Here is a 27,368-nt window from a genome sequence, read left to right as displayed (position 1 = left end):
CTAGGCCTTGAATTGTCATATCCAGATCACAGTCCATCTAAATTCTTGAACAGATCTTTTGTTTTTGTTGAAGAAGTCAAAGCAAAGACATGGCGACTCGAGACGTATGTGTGTTACTCTACTTGTGCGGGATCGTGGGATGCTGGGCAGGTAACCTCCATTTACAAATGCATGTTTGATTTCAATCTGTACATACCATCTTGATAATCAGATAATAGGTGAGAATTATACAAGTATTGCAATACAGATACAAATATTGCTGTCAAGGCGGCCATTTTGAATATCAAAATAGTCCATCATACACTCATTCACAGATCCTTTCGTGAGTGAAATGGTTTCGGAGATATAGTGCATACATAAAGATAACAATGATTCGGTACAGAAGCCTTGTTCCAGATCCCTGCTTAAATCCTATGGAAGTTCCAAGTCTTGAGAAGAGAGACCGTCTGTACGTCCTAGCAACAGGTGAGAGAGCCCTCAACGACAGACTGCTCACAGAGGGGTGGTATGACGCCGGAGGGAAAGTATTGCTGGACTCTGCACCAGGTTTCCAGCACTGTGGTACTCGTTACCCTATATGGAGAAAACGTAAGTATGTTGTCAGTCTTTGATTTAAAAAAAAAGTATGGTATAAATCAATTCATTTTCAGAAAATCACAAAACGTGATTGACAAGAGGTTGATTTCGACTTTCGAATAATATTCCATCAGCTCCAGCCTTCGGTGTCTACATTTGACAACTTTCATATCTGACGTACATTTTACCAAAGACAGAAATCAGCATATCATTATTCTCCTTACATTATGAATATTCTAGATTAGGAATTGTCATACTAAATTTGTGAAATATAATTAACTTTTCTTTTTGAGAGGAAAACACATTTTAAGTGATTTGTATGCATGTGTGAACCCACATAGTTATACATTTCAGAAAAGAACGGTGACAACTCTGTAATGTGCATTCAAAGCCACAGCGGCACCTGTATCAGGGAGTTGAACATTGAAACCAAATTGTGCGGCAAGAAGGAGATATATAATTTGAAGAAAACAATATCCTCGAGTGCATATTGTTTTGGTAAGGTTATTCTCTCTATGAATAGACAGATGGTTTGACAAAATTGGAAATAATTCAGATCGTTGCACATTATTATTATATTATGTCAAACTGCGATCAGATACATGTACTAACCTATTTTCCCAGTTTCTGGGATGTTCTCGAAAAACATAAATTGTCCCAATAATGCTTGAAAAATATAATTATGCTTCAGACTGTTGAGAAAAAGCGAAACTGTCTGACACAAACCTGCATTGTTGAAAGGTTAGAAAAAGTATATTTAGGAATATATAATGGCAAAAATCATGGCATGGGATGACTGACCACAGGTGCTGTCGATACCAATGTCATCGGATAGAACAAAAAATTGACACCAAATAAAGAAGATATTTGTGAGTTGTGATTGGGATTTACTGACAAAAACATCATGGTAACACAGGTACTGTTTTTGACCTTAGACAATACCTCAAAAGTGTATGGAGCTGCAGGATTAAGAAAATGAGTTACGTTTGATGTTTCATGTGAAAATCTTCCTTAAAGTCTCTACTTGATACTTGAAACAGATCAGTAGCGGGTATAACTGCCACATGCTCGGATGACCTAAATTAGTGCTCCAATTGGCCCAAATCTTGTACGGGAGGATCTCGTGCCTGTATGCGCCACTCCAGAATATCCCAAACATGTTCAAAGGGGTTCAAATCTGGGCTCATTGCTGGCCAGGTTAGAGTCGTTATTGCGTTGGACCTCATGTAATCCACGACTGCATGCGAACGATGAGGCTTGGCATTGTCATCAAGGTAGTGAGGTCGAGTAGCAAGAGGGTGGTTGTCAAAATGAGGAACGACGACTGGCCTCAAAATGTACTGACCCCCTGTTAAGTTGCCCCTTGTGGCGACCAATGGATCCATCTCCAAGTTCTCAGATTCCAGTTCTGTCCCGCAATATATCATACTAAACGAGCAGCTTTGTGGTGATCTCTCGACAAGGGACACTTTATAATTATGACTCGTCTAGCCCTCAGTCCTGCTGTCGGTTCCTGATGGTTCTGGTGCTGAAACGACAATTGGGCAACCCCAGCTGTTTCAGACGAGTATTTGTTAAAAAGGGTTCTTGGCGTATGAGATGAAGAAGGTCCCTGTCTTCGTGATGTGTAGTCACAGGTGGTGTTCCGGATCTGGGAAGGGGCTGTACATCACCGGTCTGAGCATGTTTCTCGGCTCAACGGCTTACCATAGTGTGATGATACCCCAAATTCCGACCAATGGCATTACAAAACATTCCTGCGTTATGCCATCCGATTATTTGCCATCTTGTGGCGTTTGATAATCGCCTTCATGCCATGGTCACTCAAGGTCATGGAAAAACTGTTTAAAACCAAGCTTAAGAAAGCAATTTTAACGTTTGAATATACTGCTTTTAAAAGATACTCGAGGGTAGCATGCTGCACGGGCATACCATGCATGTCACGCATGACTGATTACATCATCTCGAGAAAACATAATTCTTCCCGTAATTATATCTTTCATGACTGTTACAAATATCAGGACCAAACAATAATGAAATATATTAGGGTGTGCGTTAACTTAAACTTATTCTTTGTATATATATATCCACCATTTTCCAAACTGTAAGAAACTGTGCAATTCAGCTTATCGTGTTTATCATGCAATTGTGCTCCGTTTCCACTTCAGGTATGTACACGAAGACGTTTAGCTTAGATTAGAACCAATAACTTCAAGCTATAAGTTTAGACTTTATCGGTAATCTGTAAAATATTGTTTATTTATATATTTTTACCTTGCTTGCAGGTAAACCAGGCGTACGTAAGTAATTACGTTTGGAATTCATAGTTTTCAAAATACATTTTTGACGATGTACTGGGTTGAAAGAAAGGTTACATATTAAGCTCATTTCTCAAAGAGCAATGAAGAAAACGAGAAAATTACAAACGAGATTTCAAGCAGATATTCAATGTAAATTTATAGTAAATAAAACAAAACCGAATAGCAACCACCAGAAGCTTATAGGAGATTATACGTATATAAACAATACATTATAAAACAATGAAAAGGCACAGTAGTATATTATATACCCTGATCGTTGCAGCTCCAACATTTGCTGTGAAACCTACTGTTATTACCCAACTCCACAATGATATGTATACAAGCAAGCTACAGTTCCGTTGTGAGTTCAGCAAACACGATGATGACGTCTTCTACGCTACCAACTGGGTCGTTAACGGCGACCTTGTCCTCACTGAAGATGCTATGAGGTGGGACAATGGAGATGTTATAGACAAACATACTCTGACAGAGGCTAAACTGATCAGCGTTCACATAACACAAGTTGGATTCGAGGTACATATCTGGTATCAAAATTCACTGATTACAAACTAACTTTAGTCGCGAGAGTCTTCAATTGGTAACGGAACCGATGGTGGAGAGCCTGAACGACAATGGTATTGGTATAATGCCACTTCATGTCCAGCCAATATGGGCAGTTTATGGTTGTGCCAGAAAGTCAACTGTCAATATTCTGCTTTAAGTTAAACTACAAATGTAAATCCCATGTAAAAGTTTTGTTGGAAAGGGAAATATATACAATTTTTTAACATTTTGAACTTATCTTTTTACAACAGCTGCGGTGTTCAGTCAGAGCTAGCGTCAGAGAAGACACGGCAGCCAGTGTTCCTGTCTTGTCAGACTCCAAGTTTATAGGGATTAAGGTAAATATTTTCGTTGGACCTATTGTTCTTAAAGTTTCCTGCTTTGTCACAGTAGCCTTAGGGGGAAATTTAAGGGGAGACTGTAAATCAGTGCGATATGAACGAAAATAGGTTGATGTGCACGACATTCGTTCTTTCCGACATTCACGCATACCAATAATTTATTAATTAATTAAATAATCATTATAATATTGTTTATATTTTTATTCTATAACAATTTAGTTCCTTGGTCAAAGTCTAGTGTCTACTTCAATTCTGTAAAGGTCATAAGGAGATTTGGACATATTTAAGTTTTTGGCTGTATTCACTAAATTGTGCGTCCAAGCTGCAACTGTTTCCAAAATGGAAGTTTCAATGACACTGTGCGTTATTGGTTACTGTCGCCTGCAGATATCTGATAAAACACTTGAGCTATCAGAAGGGGAGTTCGCTGACATAGCCCTCCAGCTGACGGCACCATTTGGATGTGGGACTGCACATGGTACATGTGAACTAAACATAGAATCTATTCACCTAGGTACGTACATGTATAAAGCAAGATACAAACTTTCTAATTTGTCTTGTTGTTAACGTTAGAACTGTAGAACGGTTCCATATTCAGTCGTGTCACGTTCTTTTGACCTCACCCCTCCCCAGCTTTATTTCTGACACAGCTCGGCAAAGTCCGGCTGTTGTCATTGTACAGTGGCGTTACATTCTGTGTTAGGACATTAGTGGCCTGACTATTTCATTCTCTTGTTATCTAATGATACGCTCAAACCATGTATTGACTTTATGTATACTATCTCTTACAAGTTCGCTACCGTATTCTTGTATTGAAAATGTTTTCTTACCTATGATTTTCAAACATTAGGGGAATTTATATGTACACTCAGGTATTTCTCATGTATTTATGATAATGTTTGTCTCCTGAATGATTGTACATAGCTTGTTGTATGTCCTGAATGATACCGTTGGATAGCTTATGTTCAGCGCTTTATTTTGATACTTACATTGCCTGTATATATATAGTAGTTAGTTTGCTATTCGTGTTTTCCCCCATGTTTAGAAACACAATGTGGCTAAAGGCCCCAGTCTCATTCAGTCTCTCTTTCGAAACTCAGATTCCGTTAGTAAGTGGTTACGGAGCACCTTGGAACTTCTTCTGACTTGCTCTGGTCATATTGAGCTAACCTCATTAACTAGGGTTTGTAATACTTAGTTTATCTAATAATCCGTGGATAACCAACCTTCCAGTGATTGTGTAGCTACTTAGTAACTAGCATTTCCAATACTCCGTTTTTCTAGTAATCCGTGGATAACCAACCTTCCAGTGATTGTGTAGCTACTTAGTAACTAGTATTTCCAATACTCCGTGCTACTTAGTAACTAGTATTTCCAATACTCCATTTTTCTAGTAATCCGTGGATAACAAACCTTCCAGTGATTGTGTAGCTACTTAGTAACTAGTATTTCCAATACTCCGTTTTTCTAGTAATCCGTGGATAACCAACCTTCCCGTTATTCTCTAACTTTTTGGGAATTTAGTATTTCCTTGTTCAGTCAAAGTGAAAGTCGATAAGACTAGTTTGATATTCAGACGTATTCGTCTATTTTGTAGTCTAAGTGACTTTTTTTAGGGATAGGCCCCCTGTGTTTTTTCCCTGTTATTTAACCCAACTGAGGTTATTCACTCATTTGAGTTAATTGACTCGGGCGTTAATTGTTCGCAGCTGACTAAATTGGCATCTGGTTGGTATCTTCAAAGGGTTGTTTCAGCTACTCTCTTTTTATTACTGTAATGCAGCTGCTTGGCTAAGCCGCTTGTGTATTTGCTCTGTTTTTTAATTAATCAGTGATCTTTGTCAACGCAAATTGAGTTTAAGTGATCTCTTATTGTCATCTATTAGTACAGTCAGCTGTTATTATTAAACCGGAGAACCTTACACCACATTTTCTTATTGAATTTATTGTTGTTTAATGACACTCCTGGTCATTGTAGATCCATGACAACTGTACATTTTACGGTAAATAGTGAAACACATGATCATCTATTTAGAAAGACTCAACATCATTATACCTGAAAGCACGTGTGCCTTATTTCTATTGTAATAGAGTAATATAAAAATGACATCAGGTCGGACAAAACTGAAAACAGATATGAAAACAGGGTAAAACAGTTCATGAAAGTGAAAGTATCCATTTGAGGTATCCTGTCACACGAGGCCAGTTCATCTTCCCTGTACACTCATCTCAACTGTCATGCTGGTGAATATCAAGATCGGCGCCACGCTCATTGGCAACGCCGGTTGGTCGTGGTGGTGAGGTGTATGTCAGCGTTTAGTTAACACAAAGTGATATCCTTATTTCAGAGACCTCGCCAGATTGTGCAGAAGCGAAATTGGCAAGTTCAACTTGTGGAAAAGTTATTTCAGCTTCGGAGTGGGATACAGCTACCACGATCAGGGTATTTGGCCAAGTTTCCCAGAGCCTTGGATCATCAAGTAACACCTTGAAACTGAAGCTGGCGACCCCTGACGTACTACCTGACAACATGTTTTGGGCCAACTACACTTTCGGCATCATAACGGTAAAATTGTGATTTTCATTTTGACATAGAGCAGCGATAAAATGCTATGGCTCTACATACGTGTGTTGTACATTATATACATGGCTCTGTCACATATGAACATTTGCAAAGATGAAGAACTAGAACGCAACAAAATACAAACATAAAGAAAAGACAAATGTGTTACAAAGGACATTGGAGGTCCACTGTCTAAAGAATGAGTAACTATGTTCTAAGTATATATACATTCTGTACATCTGGTTTGATTATATTACATGTATGTTCAGGTTCAGCTGATAAAGAACACGAAGCCGATTGAGAGGAAGTGGTGTCATGCTAGCAATGACCCACACATGCTGACATTTGATGGAAGGTAAATCTTTCTTATAGTCCATGAATAACTATATGTATGCTCGTCAAAACAATTTAGGGAACACTTGATATTTTGTAGCATTTGTAGCATTCGTTTCCTTGTAAATTGGGTAAATGGCCTCCTGATCGGCGGCTAACGTACTGATATTGAAGACTACCCTTACTCAAGTGACTTCATGACCAGAACAAAGAATTTGAATCATACTGGACTCGTCAACGTTCATTTTGACCATCACTGATTTTCATGGAAATTTTTGTTGTAATCTCCTCCTCACAGCTGCCGTAAAAATGGAGAACGTGCATTTGCTCACTTATTCTCATGAAGCACGAGCCACAAGGAATTTTTGTGCGAAATTTGGGTTGATAAAGGCAGGTCCCTATGAAACTGCATCAGTGTGTTCAACATGCCACAACCTCGACACCTCAGGATTAAAGAATGAGCCAGAGCTATTGGGTGGCTAAATGAGAATGTTTCACAGCTGGAAGCTGCTCGAAGGTTAAATGTTAGTCCATCGGTCATTTGCAGATTACGTCAGCGATTCAAACAAACACAGACAGTACGTGATAGACCAAGGTCAGGACGCCCTCGTGTGACAACAGGAAGGGAAGACCTGTACGTCGTTGTTGAAGCATTGAGGAGGAGAACAATCACAGCAAACCATCTTCGAAGGCAACTGAGGGCTGCTACAGGAACAAATGTCAGTGACCAAACCATAAGAAACCGTATGAGGGAAAGAAACATCAGGCCCCGACGTCAAGCCGTTAGACCGCTTCTTCTTCAGCGTCACAGAGCAGCCAGAGACGCATGGGCACGACAACACCGACAGTGGACAAGACAACAGTGGTCAGCAGTTATTTTTTCTGACGAATCTCGGTTCTCACTGCAGCATAATGACGTTCGTGTTCTTGTCTACAGACGGCGTGGGGAACGTTTTGCTGACGTCAACGTCCGTGAGCACAATCTGTTTGGTGGTGGTAGTGTCATGGTGTGGGCCGCCTTCTCAATTCTTAACAAAACCAATCTGTACGTCATCAACGGGAATTTGAATGCTGTTCGCTACAGGGATGAGATTCTGAGACCAATGGTGATTCCTTGTCTTCATCGAATAGGCCCACAGGCGGTTTTCCAGGATGACAATGCTAGACCTCATCGTGCACGAATAGTCACTGACTTTCTGGGACAAAACAATGTTACGCGCATGGAGTGGCCAGCATATTCTCCTGATACGGCACCCATTGAACACGTATGGGATCAGTTAACGAGACGTGTTATGGAGAACCACGCTCCACCTCAAGATCCGCGCCAGCTTGCTCAATGGCTGAGTTTGGAGTGGCAGGCTATCTCACAGAACACACTACAGACATTAGTGACATCCATGAGTCGTCGTTGTGTTGCATGTGTGGCTGCTAGGGGCGGACACATTCGTCACTGACTTTTCTCTCATGGCCTTGATTTCCAATTTTGATCCCAGTGACATTATTGATATCAACACTTGTTCACGTTATGAAATGTAGTGGATTGTTCATGATTCTTTTTTACTGTATACTCGGTCATTATTGAATTAAATACACATGTCTTCGTCTTCTGTTCCTTTTTTATTTTAAGTGCAAACATATCAGTGTTCCCTAACTTCTTTTGAGTAGTATATTTCATTGTATAATGCCAATGGTTTTAGTCATGACAAACACCAATCGAGTGTAAAGTTTGTATCAGAATGCTGTCTCACTGCTTCTCATCAACTACAAGGAAAAACAACATATATTTATTGTTACGAACCATTATTCAGTCGATATTCAAATCAACATTTGTATCAGCATGTAAGAACTTGTCACTCATAAATAAAAGTCATTTTGCCATGTGAATGTATGATATCCCATATTTACACAATGATATCAGTATGAATTGGCTGTACGATTCTGGCAGGGACTGCATCTCTGTTTCAATTTGTTAAGCATGTAAGTGACTGAGGCATTGCAGCCAGTGTATTAAGTCATATTATCTATTACTGTTGTGAAACGCCCGACCAAGCATGTGCAGACAAACCGAAGATCATACCCATTACCAATGGAACTATCGACCTGTCGCCAACAAATATACAGGACCCTTTTGTAAAAAAAGATGCATGTACTGTCAGGGGGATATCAAGCTAACGGTGAAGGAAGATGATATATAGATTTCGCTTTTTGACATTGGGCTTAATGTTTTCAAGCACCGACTGACATCCTATTTACTCCTACCATTCAGGCGATACGAACATCAATATGAAGGTGTCTTCACTATGTATGAGCACACAACCTTTCCCATTGAGGTATGTATCAGTACTTAATGAACATGACAGATATCTCGGAAATATTGTGTTTGATTTGCTATTTTCTCTTACAAACGTAAAGGCAAGACATGTCTCAAACTTTGCTATGCCAGATTTGATAAGAATTTGTCTAAGATAAAAATATTAAAAGAAAGGCATATGATAAATAATCCGCTCTCTTACACTGGAAATGCTATTAGCAGATATTTTTTATTATCATATAATGGGTAGGTTTCTCGGCAGGATAAAGCCAACGGATAAAAACGATATCCGTTGGGGTCATATGCGGATAGAGATGCAAATATCAAAGGTCAAGTAGGGACTACTTTCACTGTTTATAAACAAACATGGCGTCGCCCTCATCATTCGGGGATCGAGTCAGAATTAACCATCGGGAATCTGGATAAACTACAGGGATAATTGCTATCCTTATCAAAAGAACAGTCTAATATACTGAAATTCAGTCTCTTACTGTGACGTAGCTAAGGCATTTTATAAGTTTGGGCAACTTTAGAGATATAAATTTCGAAACAATTTTTCGAGGGCACGAGGCCTAGCCAAGCGGGATCAGTAGCCATATCTGTGCTTGTAGACCTCTGCGGCTTGAAACCTTCTCCACAAATTAAAATAGGTGGATTTGTCCGAAATATGTTGGAATTGTTACCTTGTTTCGTTTTGTCGCTGTGTGTACATCTGACTACACTTCTTAACGTTATGACAGGACAGACCGACTGTCAACAACGACTGACCGTGGCCGTGACGTCTCATAGACTAGGGTTAGAGTAGCTTCCCTTTGACAAAGGGCAGTTACTCTAGCGGACAGACAGATGGATTGCCGCGAAAGGCAATTAAAAACAATTGTTGTTTTGCGTATATGTTGCTTCGCCACTGTATAAGAAACAGATTTCAGTTGGAACTATATTGGGTACTGTCACTGTCCGACTGACACATCACTTACCTTGTGACGTAATAAATATTAATGCGTGCATTCCAGAAACACTCGCAATGTTATATGATAAAGAGGTTATCACGCTTGTGTGTTTGGGGATGGTAAATATCCTGTATTAGGAATAAACACTATGTATTTAGCTCGCCAAGGCTCGCTAAATACAATGTTTATTCCTAATGCAGGATATTTACCATCCCCAAACACACTCGCGTGATAACCTCTATTGATTATGGATATGCTTTTGTCCCTTATAGTGAATAATACCTATCCATGAAACCGAGTTCGATCTTTTATAAGAAACAGTGCATTTATTGACATTATCACTACAGGTTCAAATACAGACAGCGGACTGCGGAGGGGGTGTGCACAACGCGTGGTGTAACTGTGGAGTTGCTATACGAGCTGGCAGGACGGTGTTTGAGTTTAACAGGTGCGAGGGACAGTCCAGTATTTGGACAATAGAATACACCCTGTGTGAAGACACTGGGGATGTACTACAGGTAAAGAAGAAGGGCACCAGTTATGAGGTAATTCATGATATTTTGTTATGTTTGTTGTTGATTCTCTTGATGTCACGTATATTCAGTCGATAACCATTGATGTTGCTAAATTAAATATATTTCATCATTGCAATATGGATCAACGTGTGTCATGTCAGGGTTATGAAATCTTTCATCATGTTAAATTAGTTTCTGTTGAAGCATTTTACAGCCTCTTTCAAACATCTCGATGAAACTCTTGGAAATATTCAATACCTTAATATGTAATCAATAAACCTTCAAAAGTAGTTCCCCTGGTAAAGTTTTGTCATAATGGAATATAATTCCAAATAGATTGGCTGTGTATTAGCTCAGGTAGAATGCAATATCCATACATGCATGAATGTGATGTATGACTTGTTGAATGCGGTCCAATTCATAGAGCAATATTACACACCAGGTTAGATAAAGCACTTATGGTGGAGGAGAGGTGAATGGTTAATTGCAAAGTTTTAAGCATGTGATGAGCACGTGTGTACGAATCACTATATAATAGTGATGCTGCCATGTGTACACTCTTCCATAGGTGTATCTGCCCACTGGAGGAAGAGTGACAGTTACTGTCTGTGACATCTACCTGAACGTTTACATCTACCCGTCAATCCAAGACGTAAATAACACCCGTGGTCTCTGTGGGACACTAACAGCAAACTGCAGGGACGACTTTTTCCTGAGGGACGGCACCTACTCTACAGACGTCACGGCTACGGGTGACTGTGAAACTACATCCAACGTCTGGCAGAATCTTCTCACTACATTCTCGAACTCATGGAAGTGAGAATTTTATTTGATCTTACCTGTAATTGATATTTTAAGCCGCAGTTAGAAATATTCCAGGTGTCTAGCGGCTGATGTAAAGAATTGAATCTGAAACAAGAAAACCTGACGTTAACAGATTAAGCATCGCGAAACTGCGACGCACAATCAGCCAAGTCACGTTATAACAATTCATTAATTGGTTCTCCTTACAAGCACATTGAACAGGGGAATGATTCTTCCCCGTAATCCACACGATACCGATCCATCTTACGTTGTTCACTTAAGAATTGAACGTCAGTTTGGATGGGTTCATTGAAGTGTGAACGATTTAAAAGGGCTGGTTAAACTGTGTGAACTCCAAATATCAGATCACGTGACTACCCCTTCAGCCAGTCAGCATGACAGAAATAGTGTAACCTTTAAAGTATGAAATTATATAAATTTATACACATTTAATATTTATATATTGTGATAACATGACCAGAATTACATTTTCTCCGAATGAACTCTGACACTAGGGATGAGAATTATTACAACGATTATGTACGTCGTGTGTTACAGGGTTGATGATGGAAGTAACTTGTTTGTTCCGGACGTCCATGCATCACTGCCAGCGTGGCCACAGACAAACCTTTATTGTTCCTGTTCCCCGGGTCCTCTATCCACTACACGCACCGAGGCAGTAAATTGCACTGCAGCTATTCATAAGGTGTGTGCCACCCTTCCGGGTTTCACAGAAGTGTTCCCGACGTCGTGCACAATCCCTGAGAGACGCCGGAGAAGATCTGCAGGTGTTCAGTTGGAATCACCAAGGAGAATACGTCGGGTAAGAAAATCATTTTTAAACAATTACTTTTTATTATATTTGATGCCGTCATTATTGAAAAGAATCTTTAGTAGACATAATATTTATTGTTATGGTTTTCTTCTTTGTATACGTTTGAAGCACTGAACTTCATACTTTTACTCTTGGAATATCATTTGTCTAAAAGTACGTCTGACTACGTTCAACACTGTTACAGTAATGTCACATTCTTGTTATTACTATTATTATTGCAAAACAGGCCATAACTTAAAAATATGTATGTTATAGAGTCAGACATAAAATAATACTGGATCAGTCTCCCTGTTATCTGTGACACATTGATTTTTATATCAAATATTTATTTACAAAAAATATTGTTTATCTTCGCTGAAACCTGGCTGTAAAGTGGCCTTGATGTTACTTGCATTGAAAAAATATACAAAACGAAGGATAAAAACCAATCATATAAAAGAAATATGCTAAACGATTTTTGGATTGTTATACCAAATCTTGTGACTACATGTTTTGCGCAGCAAGCTGCAAAGGTGTGGTCAGACGGATGGACAGAGGTCAAGGCAAGGACATTCTGTGAGAACTTATTCCAGGAATCGCGATCAGTACAAGCGTGCAAAAACGTATCGGGTGTTGGCATCAGCGGCAGCATAGAAAACTGTATCCTGGACATTCAGGTATTGCACATGCATATTGAAGTAGATATTCATGTATTGAACCCGAAAGTAGACATTGAGGTATTGCACATAGAAGTAGACATTCATCTTTGGAACTCGGAAGTAGACATTGAGGTGTGCACATAGAAGTAGCTATTCAGGTGTTGAACCGGGAAGTAGACATTGGGGATCGCACATAGAAGCAGGCATGGAGTTATTGCACAAAGAAGTGGACATTCAGGTACTACACGTGGGAATGCAATTTGAATTATAGCTATCATATTATGACATCAAAGAACGTGAGCTTCATCCACTCAACATATCATCATGCTTGTGTGGATATGATATTTCCCTTAAATATATACCGTCAGGGAATATAGATTCATTTTGTAACATATGATTACACATTAACAGTGATGTCACTGCTGGGATTTCTTTCGAAGTTGACAGGCACCACAGACTTTTCCCGTTTCTCCGTCGACACGGTGAGAGACAAGTGTCTACAGGAGGTGTTGGTTGACCCGGAGCTTAGGGTTAAGAATGAGACGAGTAAGATGTCGGTCTATGACATGGTTGTGGCAGAGGCTTGTCTGAACGACTGCAGCGGGAAAGGAACATGTACAAATGGTAAGATTCCCAGATAAACACGACGTGTTTTTAGATTTGCTGGTATTTTAGTACTTTATGTTCAGAATATTGTGTTGGTTTTTTTCACAATACACAAGTTATCTCTCTCTCTCTCTCTCTCTCTCTCTCTCTCTCTTTCTCTCTCTCTCTCTTTCTTTTCATTTAATGTTACTGTGGGACAGCGTATATAGGAAATTTCTAATTTCGAAACCTCCCCTTCAATTGTAACAGGTGAGTGTGTATGCCAAACCAACTATGGCGGCTCCGACTGTTCTGTAGACCTCACAGCTCCCCCTCGACTATCTGAAACGGAAACGGCTGATACATGTGACGTGTCACGTGAGGCATGTGACGTTGTTTCCGTGAAAGGCGAGACGTTTGTCGATGGTGTATCAACATGTTTGGTTGAAGAGATCAGGGTAAACATGTTCTAAACGCGACATTCGTTAATTTGATCTGTTCTTAATGCTGTTTTTTCTTGAAGATACTCTAAGTTTTAAAGATTCAAACTCACTTTGAAGAAATGTTTCTTTACTTCTTTACATGTTTCGAATGCGGTGATAAGCAACTAACATATTTCGCAGCAAGAAGTGGTTAATGTGCTGGGGACATATTTTTATTTCAGTGACTCTGTTAATTGTTGGCAAATAAAATCCATATATTATATAATTCATAATATAATTACAATATTGACTTTCAGGTTAGAAAATCAGACCAAGAAATCGTTCTAACAACTGTATACATGGCAACCGTGGTCAACATCGGCCATGTGCTGTGCAAAATCGTGGCCAGTGGCAACACAGGAAGTGAGGACGTCGAGTATGTGAGTGCCTACCGGATATCGATTGCCAACAGTGCCGGTAACTGTAGTGACAGTGTGGGCCTGATTGTGTTTGACAGCACATGTATCCGAGCTGATGGTGGCCGCGAAACAAAGTTCAAGTGGACAGTGAAGGTAAATTAGTATGAAGTACTTGGATTGTTTATAGGGGGAAAAAGCAAACGCCAAATCTCAATTTACCTTGTATTCCGATGCACGACAATCAATACCTTAAACTACGTTTACAATTAGTTATATCTGGAGGTGGATGTGAGACTCAGGAAGCTTATTTTTCCTCACCAGGGTCCATACTGCCTGGACCGAGGGACGTGTGTTCCCCACGGGGCGAGACAATCTGGAAACAAGTGTCTGGTGTGTGACGTGTCCGACAACAAGAGAACCTGGAAAACAGGAACAGGTGAAGTACTATTTGCAATAAGTACATCAGATGTAAACTGGGGCACTTTATATAAGGTCGATATTCGTACCCTTTGAAACCGAGCTAGTCCCGTAAAATAATTGTGACAAAACCTTTTCAATACTTATAAGAAAACTCAATGTCATAAGCAGTTATTTATAAATCACTATCAAATAGCAATGATACCGGGTGTTCGTAGAAAGTGAGGCGTATCGTGCGTTTACCAGTGTCATTCGTCAAAAACACTGGGAAAGGCGAGTCAATTGTTCATTTGAAAAACACGAAAAGTCATTAGTAGACTGTATCAGACATAATGTTTGTCACCGATGCGTCAAATTTGGAAATCCTCATGTCTACCAAAATACTTTTTGAAAGCGATACAAAGGCCTTGAATGTTGTAACCCTGATGAAACAAATTTTGAACAGTAGTCGTATGACGCTATCTTTGTAGAGACAGTATGCTCGATTGTACATCAAAAGGCGAGGTTATTGATTGTGGTAGGTACGTAAAAATATACCCTGGGGGTTTCTGTGGTAAAAAGAATCGCCATTGGCCTTTGTTGTAATAAACATCGACGAAAATGAAGCTTGAGCTCTACAATGCGTGGCCTTATTTGTTGTTTGACTGTCATTGTACTCGAACGGGCGAATACGTGCTCATACCATCAACCATTGGTCTGCCTGGTCAAGATTTGATATGTCTGATATGTATTTAGCTGTCGCGTAAAACAACAGTCTCTCACTCATTATATCCAGAAAACATGTATTATAATGTATGTTTCAGAGTCGGGATGCCAGAGTGAGTCTGGGAAGCTTCTTCTCATAGCTGTAGCTGCTGCTGTCGGGGGAGTCGTTTTCGTCATCATCATCGTTGTTGCGTTGGTCTGCGTATGCAAAAGGAAGAATAGAAAGGGTAAATAAACAACTATACCACACAATGAAAGAGCTGTAATTGTTTTAGATGAAGGAAAAACAAATAGGTGTGATGACTTCCACTTTTGCCCTTTACTCTCACAATAAGCTGACACGCCATGATGTAAATACTGTTAAGCCGCGTTAAAATCAAATTTCATTTTCAATTCTGCCATTGTAAATACATTTTAATGTTGTAGTCCTTGCTTGCAATAAAATAGGGAGACATTTATCACTCCAAAACTGGCTTCCAAGATGAGACTTTTATGACTTCATCAGATACCATGACATCACAATCACATGACATAACAATCTTTCTGACACTGACGTTTTACATTCAAGATACTTGTTATAACTGTTTATAAATGGAAATTGAACTCACTCTCTTAGGTCCTAAATTTGTTAGCTCACATCAACTGTAACTTCAAGTGAGATATTGTGTTTCCCAAAATAATTCCGTCAAAAAGTTTTACATTCTACCACATCGTCTCATACTACTACATTGTCTCGAAACGCTTAGGCCTACAAATGTGAAACAATATTGCCTTGATGATGCAAGCAAACATATCTCTAAAAAGTATCCCCAGAAATCCGAGCCGACAAGGCCGCCATTGCAGTCGTAGTATTGGCAGTCATTGTGTCTCTTCTGGCAAGTACCCCGATCTTCGCATGTAGCATTATAATTACCAAATGTGAAGGTTATAAAAGTATGCTGTTTATGACGTAAAATCCGGCCTTTCAATTATAACTTCATTACAATTCCGTAAAGAAATCAGGTGCGCTAAACTACCAAGCCGCACTTGTTAAAGAATAAGATTGTATTCACAGTGACAGCAGTAATAATATCACACATATTTATATTTGTATAAGAGAAATATTTCCAATGAAGACCATTATCAATTTAATACTATTTAGAATACCTTTAGCGCAAATTAGACTTAGGATCCAAGTAGGCAGACATAGAAACAGCCACAGAATTGATAATATGTGAGCAATTTGATTTAAATGTGAAAGATGAGTTTCGTTAGTCAGTCTTGCCTTTTGTCTTTATATACATCACACTAAACAAAAATGTATATCGATGATGTAAACAACTGATAAATGTACCCTTAAAAAGGATCAGTGTTTTGATGAATACTAACTGACAGAACCACATCACTTCACCGGTGGTGCACGATGACGTCACAGGAAACGACCGAATGAGATTGCCAGGTGTGGAGGGGAATCCCCGCGCGAAAATAGGTCACACAATCCTGACCAGATTTGTTGTGTGTGAGCAATGAACCCTATACAGTTAGTGCAGTATACCATAGGGGTTGTAGTATTCATGTTAGAAATAACCGAATAGTTTAATGCTATGTAGAAATACAAACTAACATAGACATGCTTTATTCAATACAATTTGAGTGAATCTGTAGAATTACGATATTATCACATATTTAAACCATGAATTCTATCAGTATCACCAGCTATCACATACGCGAGACACTGTTTAGCGGGAGGCACTGTTAGTCCAAGAGATAGCATGGAATTTATTTACCTCAGAGGTCCAAAAGGTTTGAAATGTGGATCATGAAGAAGATTGAGTATATTTTCGAAAAATCAATTTCTTACAAATTGTATCTTGACCATTTCCTCACAGTATGCCATTAAAGGCATGACTCAGCAATTTTTTTAGTGCACATGTGATTAAGGAAAATGCGATAAGTTTAATAAAAATTGAGAATGACTAAAGTTATTTGGGTATTGAAGTGAAGGTATGAGCATATACTTTATAAAAGAACACAATATTGCACCCACTATGTCAAAATGTCTTATCTGTGATAGGAAATATCATAATATTTATTATTTTGTTTGCAAAGTACCATCTTTTGTTTCTTCTTACTCCTGTAATATGAGGTTTTAATTTTCTTAGTAATTTTGCTTTACAAGCCCAACATTATTGAAACAATATTATTCATTTTCAATACTTTCAAATGATTATTCATAAAGTTTCAGAGTTTTTTCCAAAGGAGTCAGAATGATTTATTTTTGTTAAAGGGAGATAACTCCATCCTAAAATCATAAACTGGGACATTTCAGACAGTTCAAGTACAATTAATGTAATAAAAAGGACCAGATTTGAATAGAGTTAATCAATTAACCTTTCTAATGAAGTTTTTAGTAAATAATTTCAATCAAGTGTAATGACTGGTCCCTGATGCCAAGATGGCCGCCATGCTGGAAGCATTGTAGACAGCAGGATGGAAAGGGTGAGTTGTTGTAAATACCCTTATCAGTATCTTTTACACTGTTTGTCATAAGTTGTGTAATGATCCACAGAAAATATCATCACCAGTTCAACAGTATAAAGTCTTGTGATCAGTCATAAAGTATAAAGTTAAGGCTATCAAGGGAGACTACTCTTAATTACAAGTATTTCCAGGGAGCAGTTGTTGTATTAGTTTGGGGCTATTCTAGTTTGATTAATCATTTATAAAGCAATTTGGTTGTTTTTTAGATGCTTTGTCGTAGCAACACCATTCATTGACTGCAGAGGCACTTAAATATGAAGAATGGATGATCAAAATCTCAAATGTATTCTGCATCTTGGTCAACATTCAAAAGAACCAGTCGAACAGTTTGACAGTGAGTCTTGGCAACAAATACAAAATGCTGCCAAACTTCGTCTGAACAAGTATTTTTCATCAAAATACCATAAAGCATGTGAATATGTGAGAACTCTAGATGCCATTGAACTGTCCTATGTGGATATCATATCTGCTACAAAAATTTCACAGCTATTCCAAAAGAGATAACTAAGCACCAAAAAAATGCATCTGTTTTACTACGTTCAAAATTGCCTGGTATTGCTTGTACTTTCTCTGGGGTATTTGAAAATGTGTGCATTTTCCGCAAAGCTGTTTCAAAGCGTGTTGGGAATCATAGAGAAACACTTGGAAGATGCGAGAGTTTTTATGCTGAAGACAAAATAAAATCTGCTGCTAAAACCCTGTGTGACCAAGCCCTACTTGCTCAGATTTGTGACGTAGATTTCATATCGAAGGAAGTAAAATATCACCATTCTTGTCGTAGGCTTTACCTCAAAAGAGCAGAAAATATATCCATCAATCATGGAGCATCTATGGAGCACTCTGACAACAGCAAAGAAAACCTGACCAACAATGCACATGAGACAGCCTTCAAGACATTGTCACTCTATGTTGAACAAGAAATTATTGTTAAAAATGGTGCTGAATACCTCACATCTCTGCATAAACAATATGTGACATTACTTGGGAGTGAATCTAAATACAGTGCACAGAAGGTGGAAGCTAAATTACTGAACAAGTACAAGAATGGAATAAAGAGTTCCAAATTCTCCAACAGAAAAGGAAAAGTAATTTTTTCTTCAGGTCTATCAAATGAAGATGCGGTCTTGTATGCTGAGGCACAAGCAAAGTCCAATTCTGCACGTGTAGTGGACGCAGCTTTTATTCTGAGGCAGGAAATTATAAGGATGAGAGATGGGTCAAAGGATCTATCATTGCCCTTGTCAGCACAAGTTATAGGAAAGGGTAATGGCCAACCCTCCTGTGATTTAATGCGATTCTTTAGAACATTGTATACAGCTAGGCTCTCCAAGGCCAAAAGATCCACCTAGTGTCAAGGCTGAGAGATGAATCAGGTCATCAGCAGATGACGTTCTGTACAATACTTCAAATGGAACTATCAAACCAGGTAAACATCTAAATCTTGCACTTGGGCTTAAAAGTATCAATGGCAGCAGGAAAGTAATTGAGATTTTGAATCATTTTGGACACTGTGTAGGGTATCACATGGCTGAAATGTTGGAAACGGAGATGACAACATCTGTATCACAAACTGAATCACCACTTCCAGATGATCTCCTTCACTCACCTGGACTTCACACTGGCACAGCATGGGACAATTATTATGAGAACACAGAAACTCTGTCAGTTGCTGGGACACTTCATGACACAGTCTGTATATGTTACCAGGATATTCCAACAGCCCCAGTTACACCTGAAGATGTTCCAACACATACATCTTTTAAAGCAGGAAGAAGAAAGAGATCATTCCAAGGAGAACAATCTTACATCCAGCCCTACATGAAGAAGCCTAGGTTTCAAAGGTTTGAGTATCCATTATCCGAAGATGAGGAGCCTACAAATTATGTACACTTAAGGCACATGTACATGCTCTGGATGATGGGATATTCATGGAATCAGCAAACCCCAATGTGGATAGGATGGAATGCACAATGGTCTGAGGACTATCTACCACAACAAAGAATTGTGTATTTGAAAAACATAACAGAGCCACCAACACAACTGAATGTGGTTGCTAAAACACTGAGGATATCTCAAGAAGTTGCAAAAGCCTGTGGGGAAAACATGGCACTTGCCACTTATGATTTGGCTGTAGCCAAACTTGCATTGCAGATACAGGCACAAGAAAAACCAACCTATGACAACGTGTTCATTTGCTTTGGAGCTTTCCATATATCTATGACTTTTTACGCTTGTTTGGGATACCTTCTGGATGGATCTGGGGGACCATACCTCTTGACCGAGACTGGTGTTCTTGCTGGTGGATCACTCAAGGGATTTATCAGTGGTAGACATTACAATAGATGCAAACGCCTTCATCCAATACTAGCCCTCACGTTCTGGAAACTACATTTTCAGTCCTTCCTTGGAATTGTTGATGATGACATGAAGCAACTGGTGAGTGAAGTCGGCGTCAATCCAACATCAGTCTGTCAAACTGGCTTTGGAAAAGAATGCAATTCAAAGAATCCTTGACACATATGATGCCCATTCAGAGGAGACAAGGAATGGGGCTCATGGGAAAACTGCTCAGTTCTGGATCATCTATATCGATCTTGTAAACCTCTATCTGATGTTTAGCAGGGCCTGCAGGACGTGTGACTTCAACCTTTTTGTGTACTGCCTTGGACGGATGTGTCCATCTTTCTTTGCTATGAATCGTCCAAATTATTCCAGATGGATGACCTTGTATCACTTGAATCTACTGAACACAGATATTACACACCCGGGAGCAAAAGAGATGCTAGAAAATGGAGGACTTTCAATAAAGAGAAGCACAAATTCTTTCTCCAGAGTACAAGTTGATATGGCACTTGAGCAAACTGTCAATGCTGATGCGGCTTCAAGGATGACAGGAATTTCTTCGTTCATACAATCAGAGTCTGCTCGCACAAGATGGATGATAACTCACTCTTTAAGAAGCGCAGTTGTGTCAGGTCTTCTTGAGATGGCTGGCCTTGACACAACCTCAAACATCAAGCTGCAAGAAGTCTTTCAATATCCCTTGACTCCAGTACCTCTTTGCTTTCCCCACATAGACGGCTCTCTCTAACAAGACTGACAAATCAAGGCTTCAGTACTGTCTTGAAAAGAAGGTCGAGGATCACTCACAAGCTGCCACTCATGATGTATGCATTGTTGACGGGATGTTCTTTGTACAGTCTCTCACTGAATGTACCTCTAAGGTACAAGGATATTGCCCAAACAATGCTTATTGCGCTATGTCGAAAGGCCAAACGTGTTGAGTTTGTGTGTGATACATACAAGAGTCCATCCATTAAGGATACTGAACGGCAGATGCATGGTCCGACTGAATTTGAAGCCTTAGTGACAGGTCCTCTCCAGATTAGACCAAAAGAATTCCATCAAGCATTGAGGTCTCCAACTTTCAAATCATCGCTCCTGAGGTTTCTTGTAGAAGAATGGGCAAAAGATGAATATAACATGAACTGTATGTTGCCATCGACAGTGTGTGCTATGTTTTCACAGCCTACAGTGGGCAAGTTGTCAGATCACTTGTTTCCCATCTACTGTCTGGCCATGAAGAAGCAGATACAAGATTGATATTTCATGCATGCAGTACCAGCAGTGACTTAGAATCGCCAAGGATTTCAGTCAGAGCATCTGATACAGACGTCATGGTCCTTCTACTACACCATCTGAAACGAATGAATGGTTCTCAGGTATGGATGGACATAGAAAATAGTAGTAACAACACCAGACACTACATTGATGTCAATGCAGTAGCTATTGGGGAGGATATCTGTGAGGCTCTTCCTTCTTTCCATGCATTCACAGGTTGTGACTACACTGCAGCATTTGCCAGAAAAGGAAAATGTCGACCATTACATTTGTTGGAGACATCAGATGCATTTCAACAAGCTTTTTCTAATTTGGGAAGCCAAGACGAAATCACAGAGGAGGTTGTCAACATTATCGAGCACTTTGTTTGCATGATGTACAATAAAGGTGACATTTCAGATGTCAACGAGGCCCGTCATTGTATCTTCAAGGACAAATATGCACCTCAATCTAAATCAGGACCACTTGATAACATTAAAGGCTGTGATCCATGTGCCTTTCCCCCTTCAAAGAGTGTACTGCTTCAAAAACTGAACTGTGTTCACTATGTATCATCTATCTGGAAGAATGCTCATGTTGCAACACCTGCATTAAGGTCTCATGAGGAACATGATTGGAAATTGGTGGATGGATCATATTCAGTCATCTGGTATAGCTGAGACCAAATGCCAACCTCAATACACAGGAAGCTTGATACTTTCTCCTCAGATGACTCTGATGAAGATGAGTTTTCCAATCTATCTGATGATGACACAGATAACGAGAGCAGTGACTCTGATTTTCATTGATGAACATGAACAAAGACATACTGAAAATTGTTGTGTGCATGATGAACAGTGATATCATTGAAGAAAATTGTGAGATATACCACTAAATGGTGAAATTTGAAAGAAGTTTTAAGATCTTGAATCAAATTTTACATTCTACTCACGAATAATAGCTACAATAGAAAATTTTGAAGGAGGAGTTATCTCCCTTTGGTGTATTTAAAATATTATAGAGTATTATAAAAGTAGCACTAGTTTACGTTTTTGTCAGAAAATGAATAACCTTTGCAGTGTTTTATACTAACTATGCCCCATTCTAACAAAATCAACATAAGTTTCATAAATTTGGGGAATAGTTTGGTTATGAATCCAATTAAAAGTTGAAGTTTACAAAAAATTAACTTAAATTGCCATTTTGACTGTAAAAAATACATATACATTAAATACAATTTGTCAGTTTTTTGTTTTCATAATAAAATATCCTCTTTCAAGATTTGATTTAACATAGAATTTGACCACTATAGGTAACACATACATATCCTGATCATCTCTGAAAACATACTGTCACCTTCAGGAAAAAATGCTGAGTCATGCCTTTAACGCCCCCTACTGGCAAAATGGTCCAGATGTATTTTGTAAGAAATATGTTTTTGAATAGCCCAGACATAATGCAAATGTTACAAGTATTCAAACCATATGGACCTTTCGGGGTAAATAAACATACCCTATCTCTTGGACTATGTGTATACAAGCGGGGAGAGGGTCTACCTAATTGATAACGGCTGTGGGCTGAATATAAGCGTCATTTGGCGGCAGTCAGTTGACATTATGTTGGTAGGATATAGGTCACACCTCAGTAACACTGTGTGTGGGGAGAGGGTCTACCTATTCATAACGGCTGCGCGCTCTATTTAAGCATCAGTTTGCAACAAACAGTTGACAGAGAAGGACGTGTCTAGAACACTCTCAAGCATATCAAGCTTTCTACACTCGACTTGGCTATTTTGCCATACAGAAGTGTGATATGAATTCGTTAGTATGTTAATACAATGTGTCGTGTAGTTTACACAGGTAGTTTTCCTCTCCGTTAGGCCGTAAATCAATCACAATTGCTATGGTTTGAGTTTCATCCTGAATTTAAAAACTGAATAACAAACGCATTCATATGTATTTGCAGTAATTCACTATACATAATACTCTATGAAGGGTCATGTGTATTCCTGAGTGTAAGATATGAAAAAACCCAAATACAAGCAAGAAAAACATATTTATAGAAATAATAATCATTTCTTTTATATCTTTACAAACAGAATGGACACCTAAACAGACTTCCTTGAAAATGTAAAGTCCCTCTATGACCTTGAGTTTTGGGCCACTGCTAACAACTTTACCAATGATCCTGATGTGAACTTGAAGAGAATCGATCTGATGTCCAAACAACTGATGTGATTTTTGTAACCAAGTCTTCAAAAATAATTTCACTTTAATGAGACATAAGCGTACAGTGCACTCCAAGGAAAACTTTCAGTGTGAGAATTGTTTGGTCATGTTTAGCAGACGTGATAGCTTACAAAGTCATCAATGTAACCGGAAAAGGCCAGCCCGAGAAGATAATCAGTCTCCAAAGAAACGTCTTCGGTTTTCCTCTCCCCGTGAAAACCTCCCCTCCCCTGCAAGATAAGATACATGCAATTGGTGTGGTCATTTCAAGTGTATTTTTACCTGGAAAACTCTTCTGTGAGAGCTGTGATAAGAAAGGTCGTGAGTGCATCTCATGCCATCGCCTTGTCCCTGAGCGGCTATACAGTCAACGAGTGGATGAATGCAATAGATGTGTTAACAGACGAGAGAGATACCCGTCGAGAGGTAATCAGGTTGGGGGAAGGTCGGCTCTCGCGGGATCACTGAGGACAACAACACTGATTCCGAGTGATGTCAACCATGTATATATTCTGCAACTCTTTGCTGATGAACGAACCAATATCATTGAGATATTACATGACTTTTTAGATGATCAGAAAGATATGAAATGGTTTCTTACCCTTAAGTTAAAGAATGTCAAATATGACGAAAATAACGAGAGTCAGTTAGCTGATCCGGTCGTAGGATCTACAAACTTTGGACTCACAATTTTTCGGAAATTGATGATCAAATAGCTCAGGCGTTTCAAACATTATATGATCAACACAGGAATTTCAGGCCGAGGGAAGTGTTTGGATTTTAGATCATATAGTGCATTTGGAAGTAAATACCGCAGAATATGTACCCCTGTCAGGCCAGCTCTTACATTCCACTGCCTAAGTGCTTACAAATGCTTAAATGTCAAAGATAATGATCAGAAATGCTTTGTTTGATCTATTCTTGCTGCCCTACATCCTGTATCCTATAGAGATAATGCAAATCGAGTGACAAAGTATGTAGGGTATGAATCCGAGCTAGACCTGAATGGTATTGACATACCAATACCTCTCTCTCAAATTTCCAGATTTGAACAACAAAACCACATTTCTGTCAATGTGTTTGGCTACGAGGAGAAAGACGGTGTGTTTCCTCTTCATATCAGTAGCCAACCATTTGATAGACCTATTGCTCCTAACTGAAGGAGAAAAGAGACATTTTTGTCTCATTAGAAATTTCAGCCGTCTTGTGGCAGATAGAACCAAACATGATGGAAAAAATCTATTGTAGACGCTGTCTGCATGGTTTTATCCGGCAGGATTTGTCAGATGATCATGCCTTCTATTGTTCAGATCATTATGCCCAGAAAATCAGATTACCTGGTGAACACAACAAATGGATTAGATTTTTATCTGTTCAGAAACAGCAAAAAGTCCCCTTTGTTATGCATGCAGATGTTGAGGCAATCACCAGGAAAGTTGAACAAACTGAAAATAACACATCAAACACGACTGTTTATCAGAAACATCAGCCTTCCGGTTTCTGTTACAAAGTGGTCTGTTCAAAACCTACTGGTACATGTACAAAACCTGCAGTGACCTATAGAGGCCATGTAGTCATTTCACATTCTATTGAATTCTTGTTGGATGAAGCACATCTCATCTATGAAAAGCTTAAAGTTCCTGAAACTTTAAAAATGACTGACACTGATGAGTTGGCATTTCAAATGGCAGATACATGCCATATTTGTCAGAAACCCTTTGATGAAGAATCTATCAAGGTTCGTGACCACGACCATTTAGAATATAACTATCGAGGGGCTGCCCATCAAAAATGTAATCTGCAATAACAGTTTAGAAAGGTGAAAGGTAAACATAGTTTTCCAAGGGAAGAATTCTTTATCCCTGTGATATTTCACAACCTACTTTGTTATGACAGTCATCTGATCATGAAACAGTTAGACAAGTCTGTAAAACAGAAGCTGAGTTGTTTGGCAAACAACGTGGAGAAGTACATTTCATTTTCCATCGGCCATTTGAGGTTCATTGATTCATGTCAGTTTCTTCAATCCTCTCTGGGAAAACTTGTTGAAAATCTAAAGAAAAAACACCCTTCCAAATTTATCCATTTAAGGCATGAATTTGCAGATCCAACTCAGGTAGAGCTATTATTGAGCAAGGGAGTAGCTATTATTGAGCAAGGGAGTATATCCTTATGATTTCATGGACGATGAATCAAAATTTGAAATGTAAGAACTTCCTGAAAAAGAGGATTTTTACAATAGCTTATCAGATAGTTCCATCTCTGAGGAAGATTATGACCATCCACAAAATGTGTGGTCTACATTCCACATTCAGGACATGGGGCAGTATCATGACTTGTACATGCTAACTGACATTTTACTTTTGGCTAAAGTGTTTGAAAACTTTAGAAGAACAGCTTTAGAAAACTTCCAGTTAGATCCAGGACACTATTACGCGCTACCTTGGTTTGGATGGGATGCAATGTTGAAAATGGGAAATGTAGAGCTAGAGCGGCTGACAGATGTGGAAATGCTGCTCATAAAAGAGTCAGGACTCAGGGGTGGTATCAGCATGATATCCAAAAAGTATTCTGAATCAAACCTACCAGGTCAGAAACATTACAAAACTGATGAACCGAATAGACACCTTATTTACCTCGACGCGAATAATCTTTATGGGTGGGCTATGTGCCCAGCCCTCCCTGAGCGAGATTTCCAGTGGGTAGATAACTTTGAGAATTTAGATATAAGGAGTATTCCCGCTGACGCAGATATAGGTTACATTCTTGAGGATGACCTTGACTACCCATCTAGTTTACATGACGGTCACAGTGACTACCCTTTAGCACCTCAGTCTATGACAGTGACACATGACATGCTTTCTAAATATTCTCAGGATTTGAAACTTGACTTAAACATTAAGGGAACACCATGTATAAAGCTTGTACCAAACTTGTTAAACAAACAGAAATATGTTATTCATTACAGAAATTTACAGTTTTATCTGAAACAAGGCATGGTTCTAAGCAAATTTCATAGAGTCATTCAGTTTAAGCAGTCAACATGGCTAGAACCTTTCATTTATTTCAACACAGAGACACGTAAACAATCTACAAATAAAACAGACAAAGCGTTTTTCAAATTGATGAAAAATTCTTGTTTTGTCAGAAAACATGTCAATGTTGAACTGGTGAATTCAGCCAAACGTCTAAAGAATTTCTGTGCTAAACCAACATTTGATGCTTTCAAAATTTTCAATCCAGATTTGGCTGCTGTTCACTTGAAAAAGACAACACTGTTTTTGAATCAACCCCTCTATGCTACAGCTGGCTGGTCCATTTTGGATCTCTCAAAGATCCATATGTACGACTTTCATTATAATTTTATCAAACGTAACTATGGAGAGAAAGCCAAGCTCTGTTTTACTGACACTGACTCGCTGTGTTATGAAATAGAAACCCATGATCTGACTGCTGACATACAAGAAAATATTGATCTGTTTGACACCAGCAATTATAAATCTGACCATCTCCTATATTCCAAAACTAATGAAAACGTTCTTGGAAAATTTAAAAATGAACTTGCTGGGCTGAAAATGTTGGAGTTTGTAGGCCTAAGACCTAAAATGTACTCAATGTTTGCTTTGTAAAAACGAAGTAGATGTGAAGGATGGAAAAGAATGTAGAAAAATCAAATGAAATTCAACACGCCAGAGCCAAGGGTATGTCTGAAACTGTACGGGATAGACAACTTCGACATGCT

At 38.9% G+C, this 27,368-nt stretch overlaps 1 protein-coding gene across 1 annotated transcript; it reads left to right on the top strand.

Annotated features, from left to right (window-relative positions):
• Positions 1-10: 10 nt before the first annotated feature.
• LOC124118074 (von Willebrand factor D and EGF domain-containing protein-like) lies at positions 11-26,888 on the top strand. The gene is made up of 20 exons (XM_048396168.1): positions 11-150; positions 397-588; positions 931-1,074; positions 2,862-2,876; positions 3,160-3,410; positions 3,692-3,778; positions 4,169-4,295; positions 6,130-6,347; positions 6,614-6,699; positions 8,944-9,007; positions 10,286-10,483; positions 11,022-11,269; positions 11,816-12,080; positions 12,593-12,748; positions 13,171-13,354; positions 13,586-13,773; positions 14,055-14,309; positions 14,478-14,592; positions 15,377-15,505; positions 23,497-26,888. The coding sequence occupies exons 1-20, from the start codon at positions 90-92 to the stop codon at positions 23,529-23,531; spliced, it is 3,018 nt and encodes a 1,005-aa protein (XP_048252125.1). The 5' UTR covers positions 11-89; the 3' UTR covers positions 23,532-26,888.
• The last annotated feature ends 480 nt before the right edge of the window (positions 26,889-27,368 follow it).

The sequence above is a fragment of the Haliotis rufescens genome, unplaced genomic scaffold (assembly GCF_023055435.1).
Source record: "Haliotis rufescens isolate VD_foot unplaced genomic scaffold, xgHalRufe1.0.p SCAF_15, whole genome shotgun sequence".
Classification (NCBI taxonomy): domain Eukaryota; kingdom Metazoa; phylum Mollusca; class Gastropoda; order Lepetellida; family Haliotidae; genus Haliotis; species Haliotis rufescens.
This window is presented reverse-complemented; position numbering and strand designations above follow the sequence as displayed.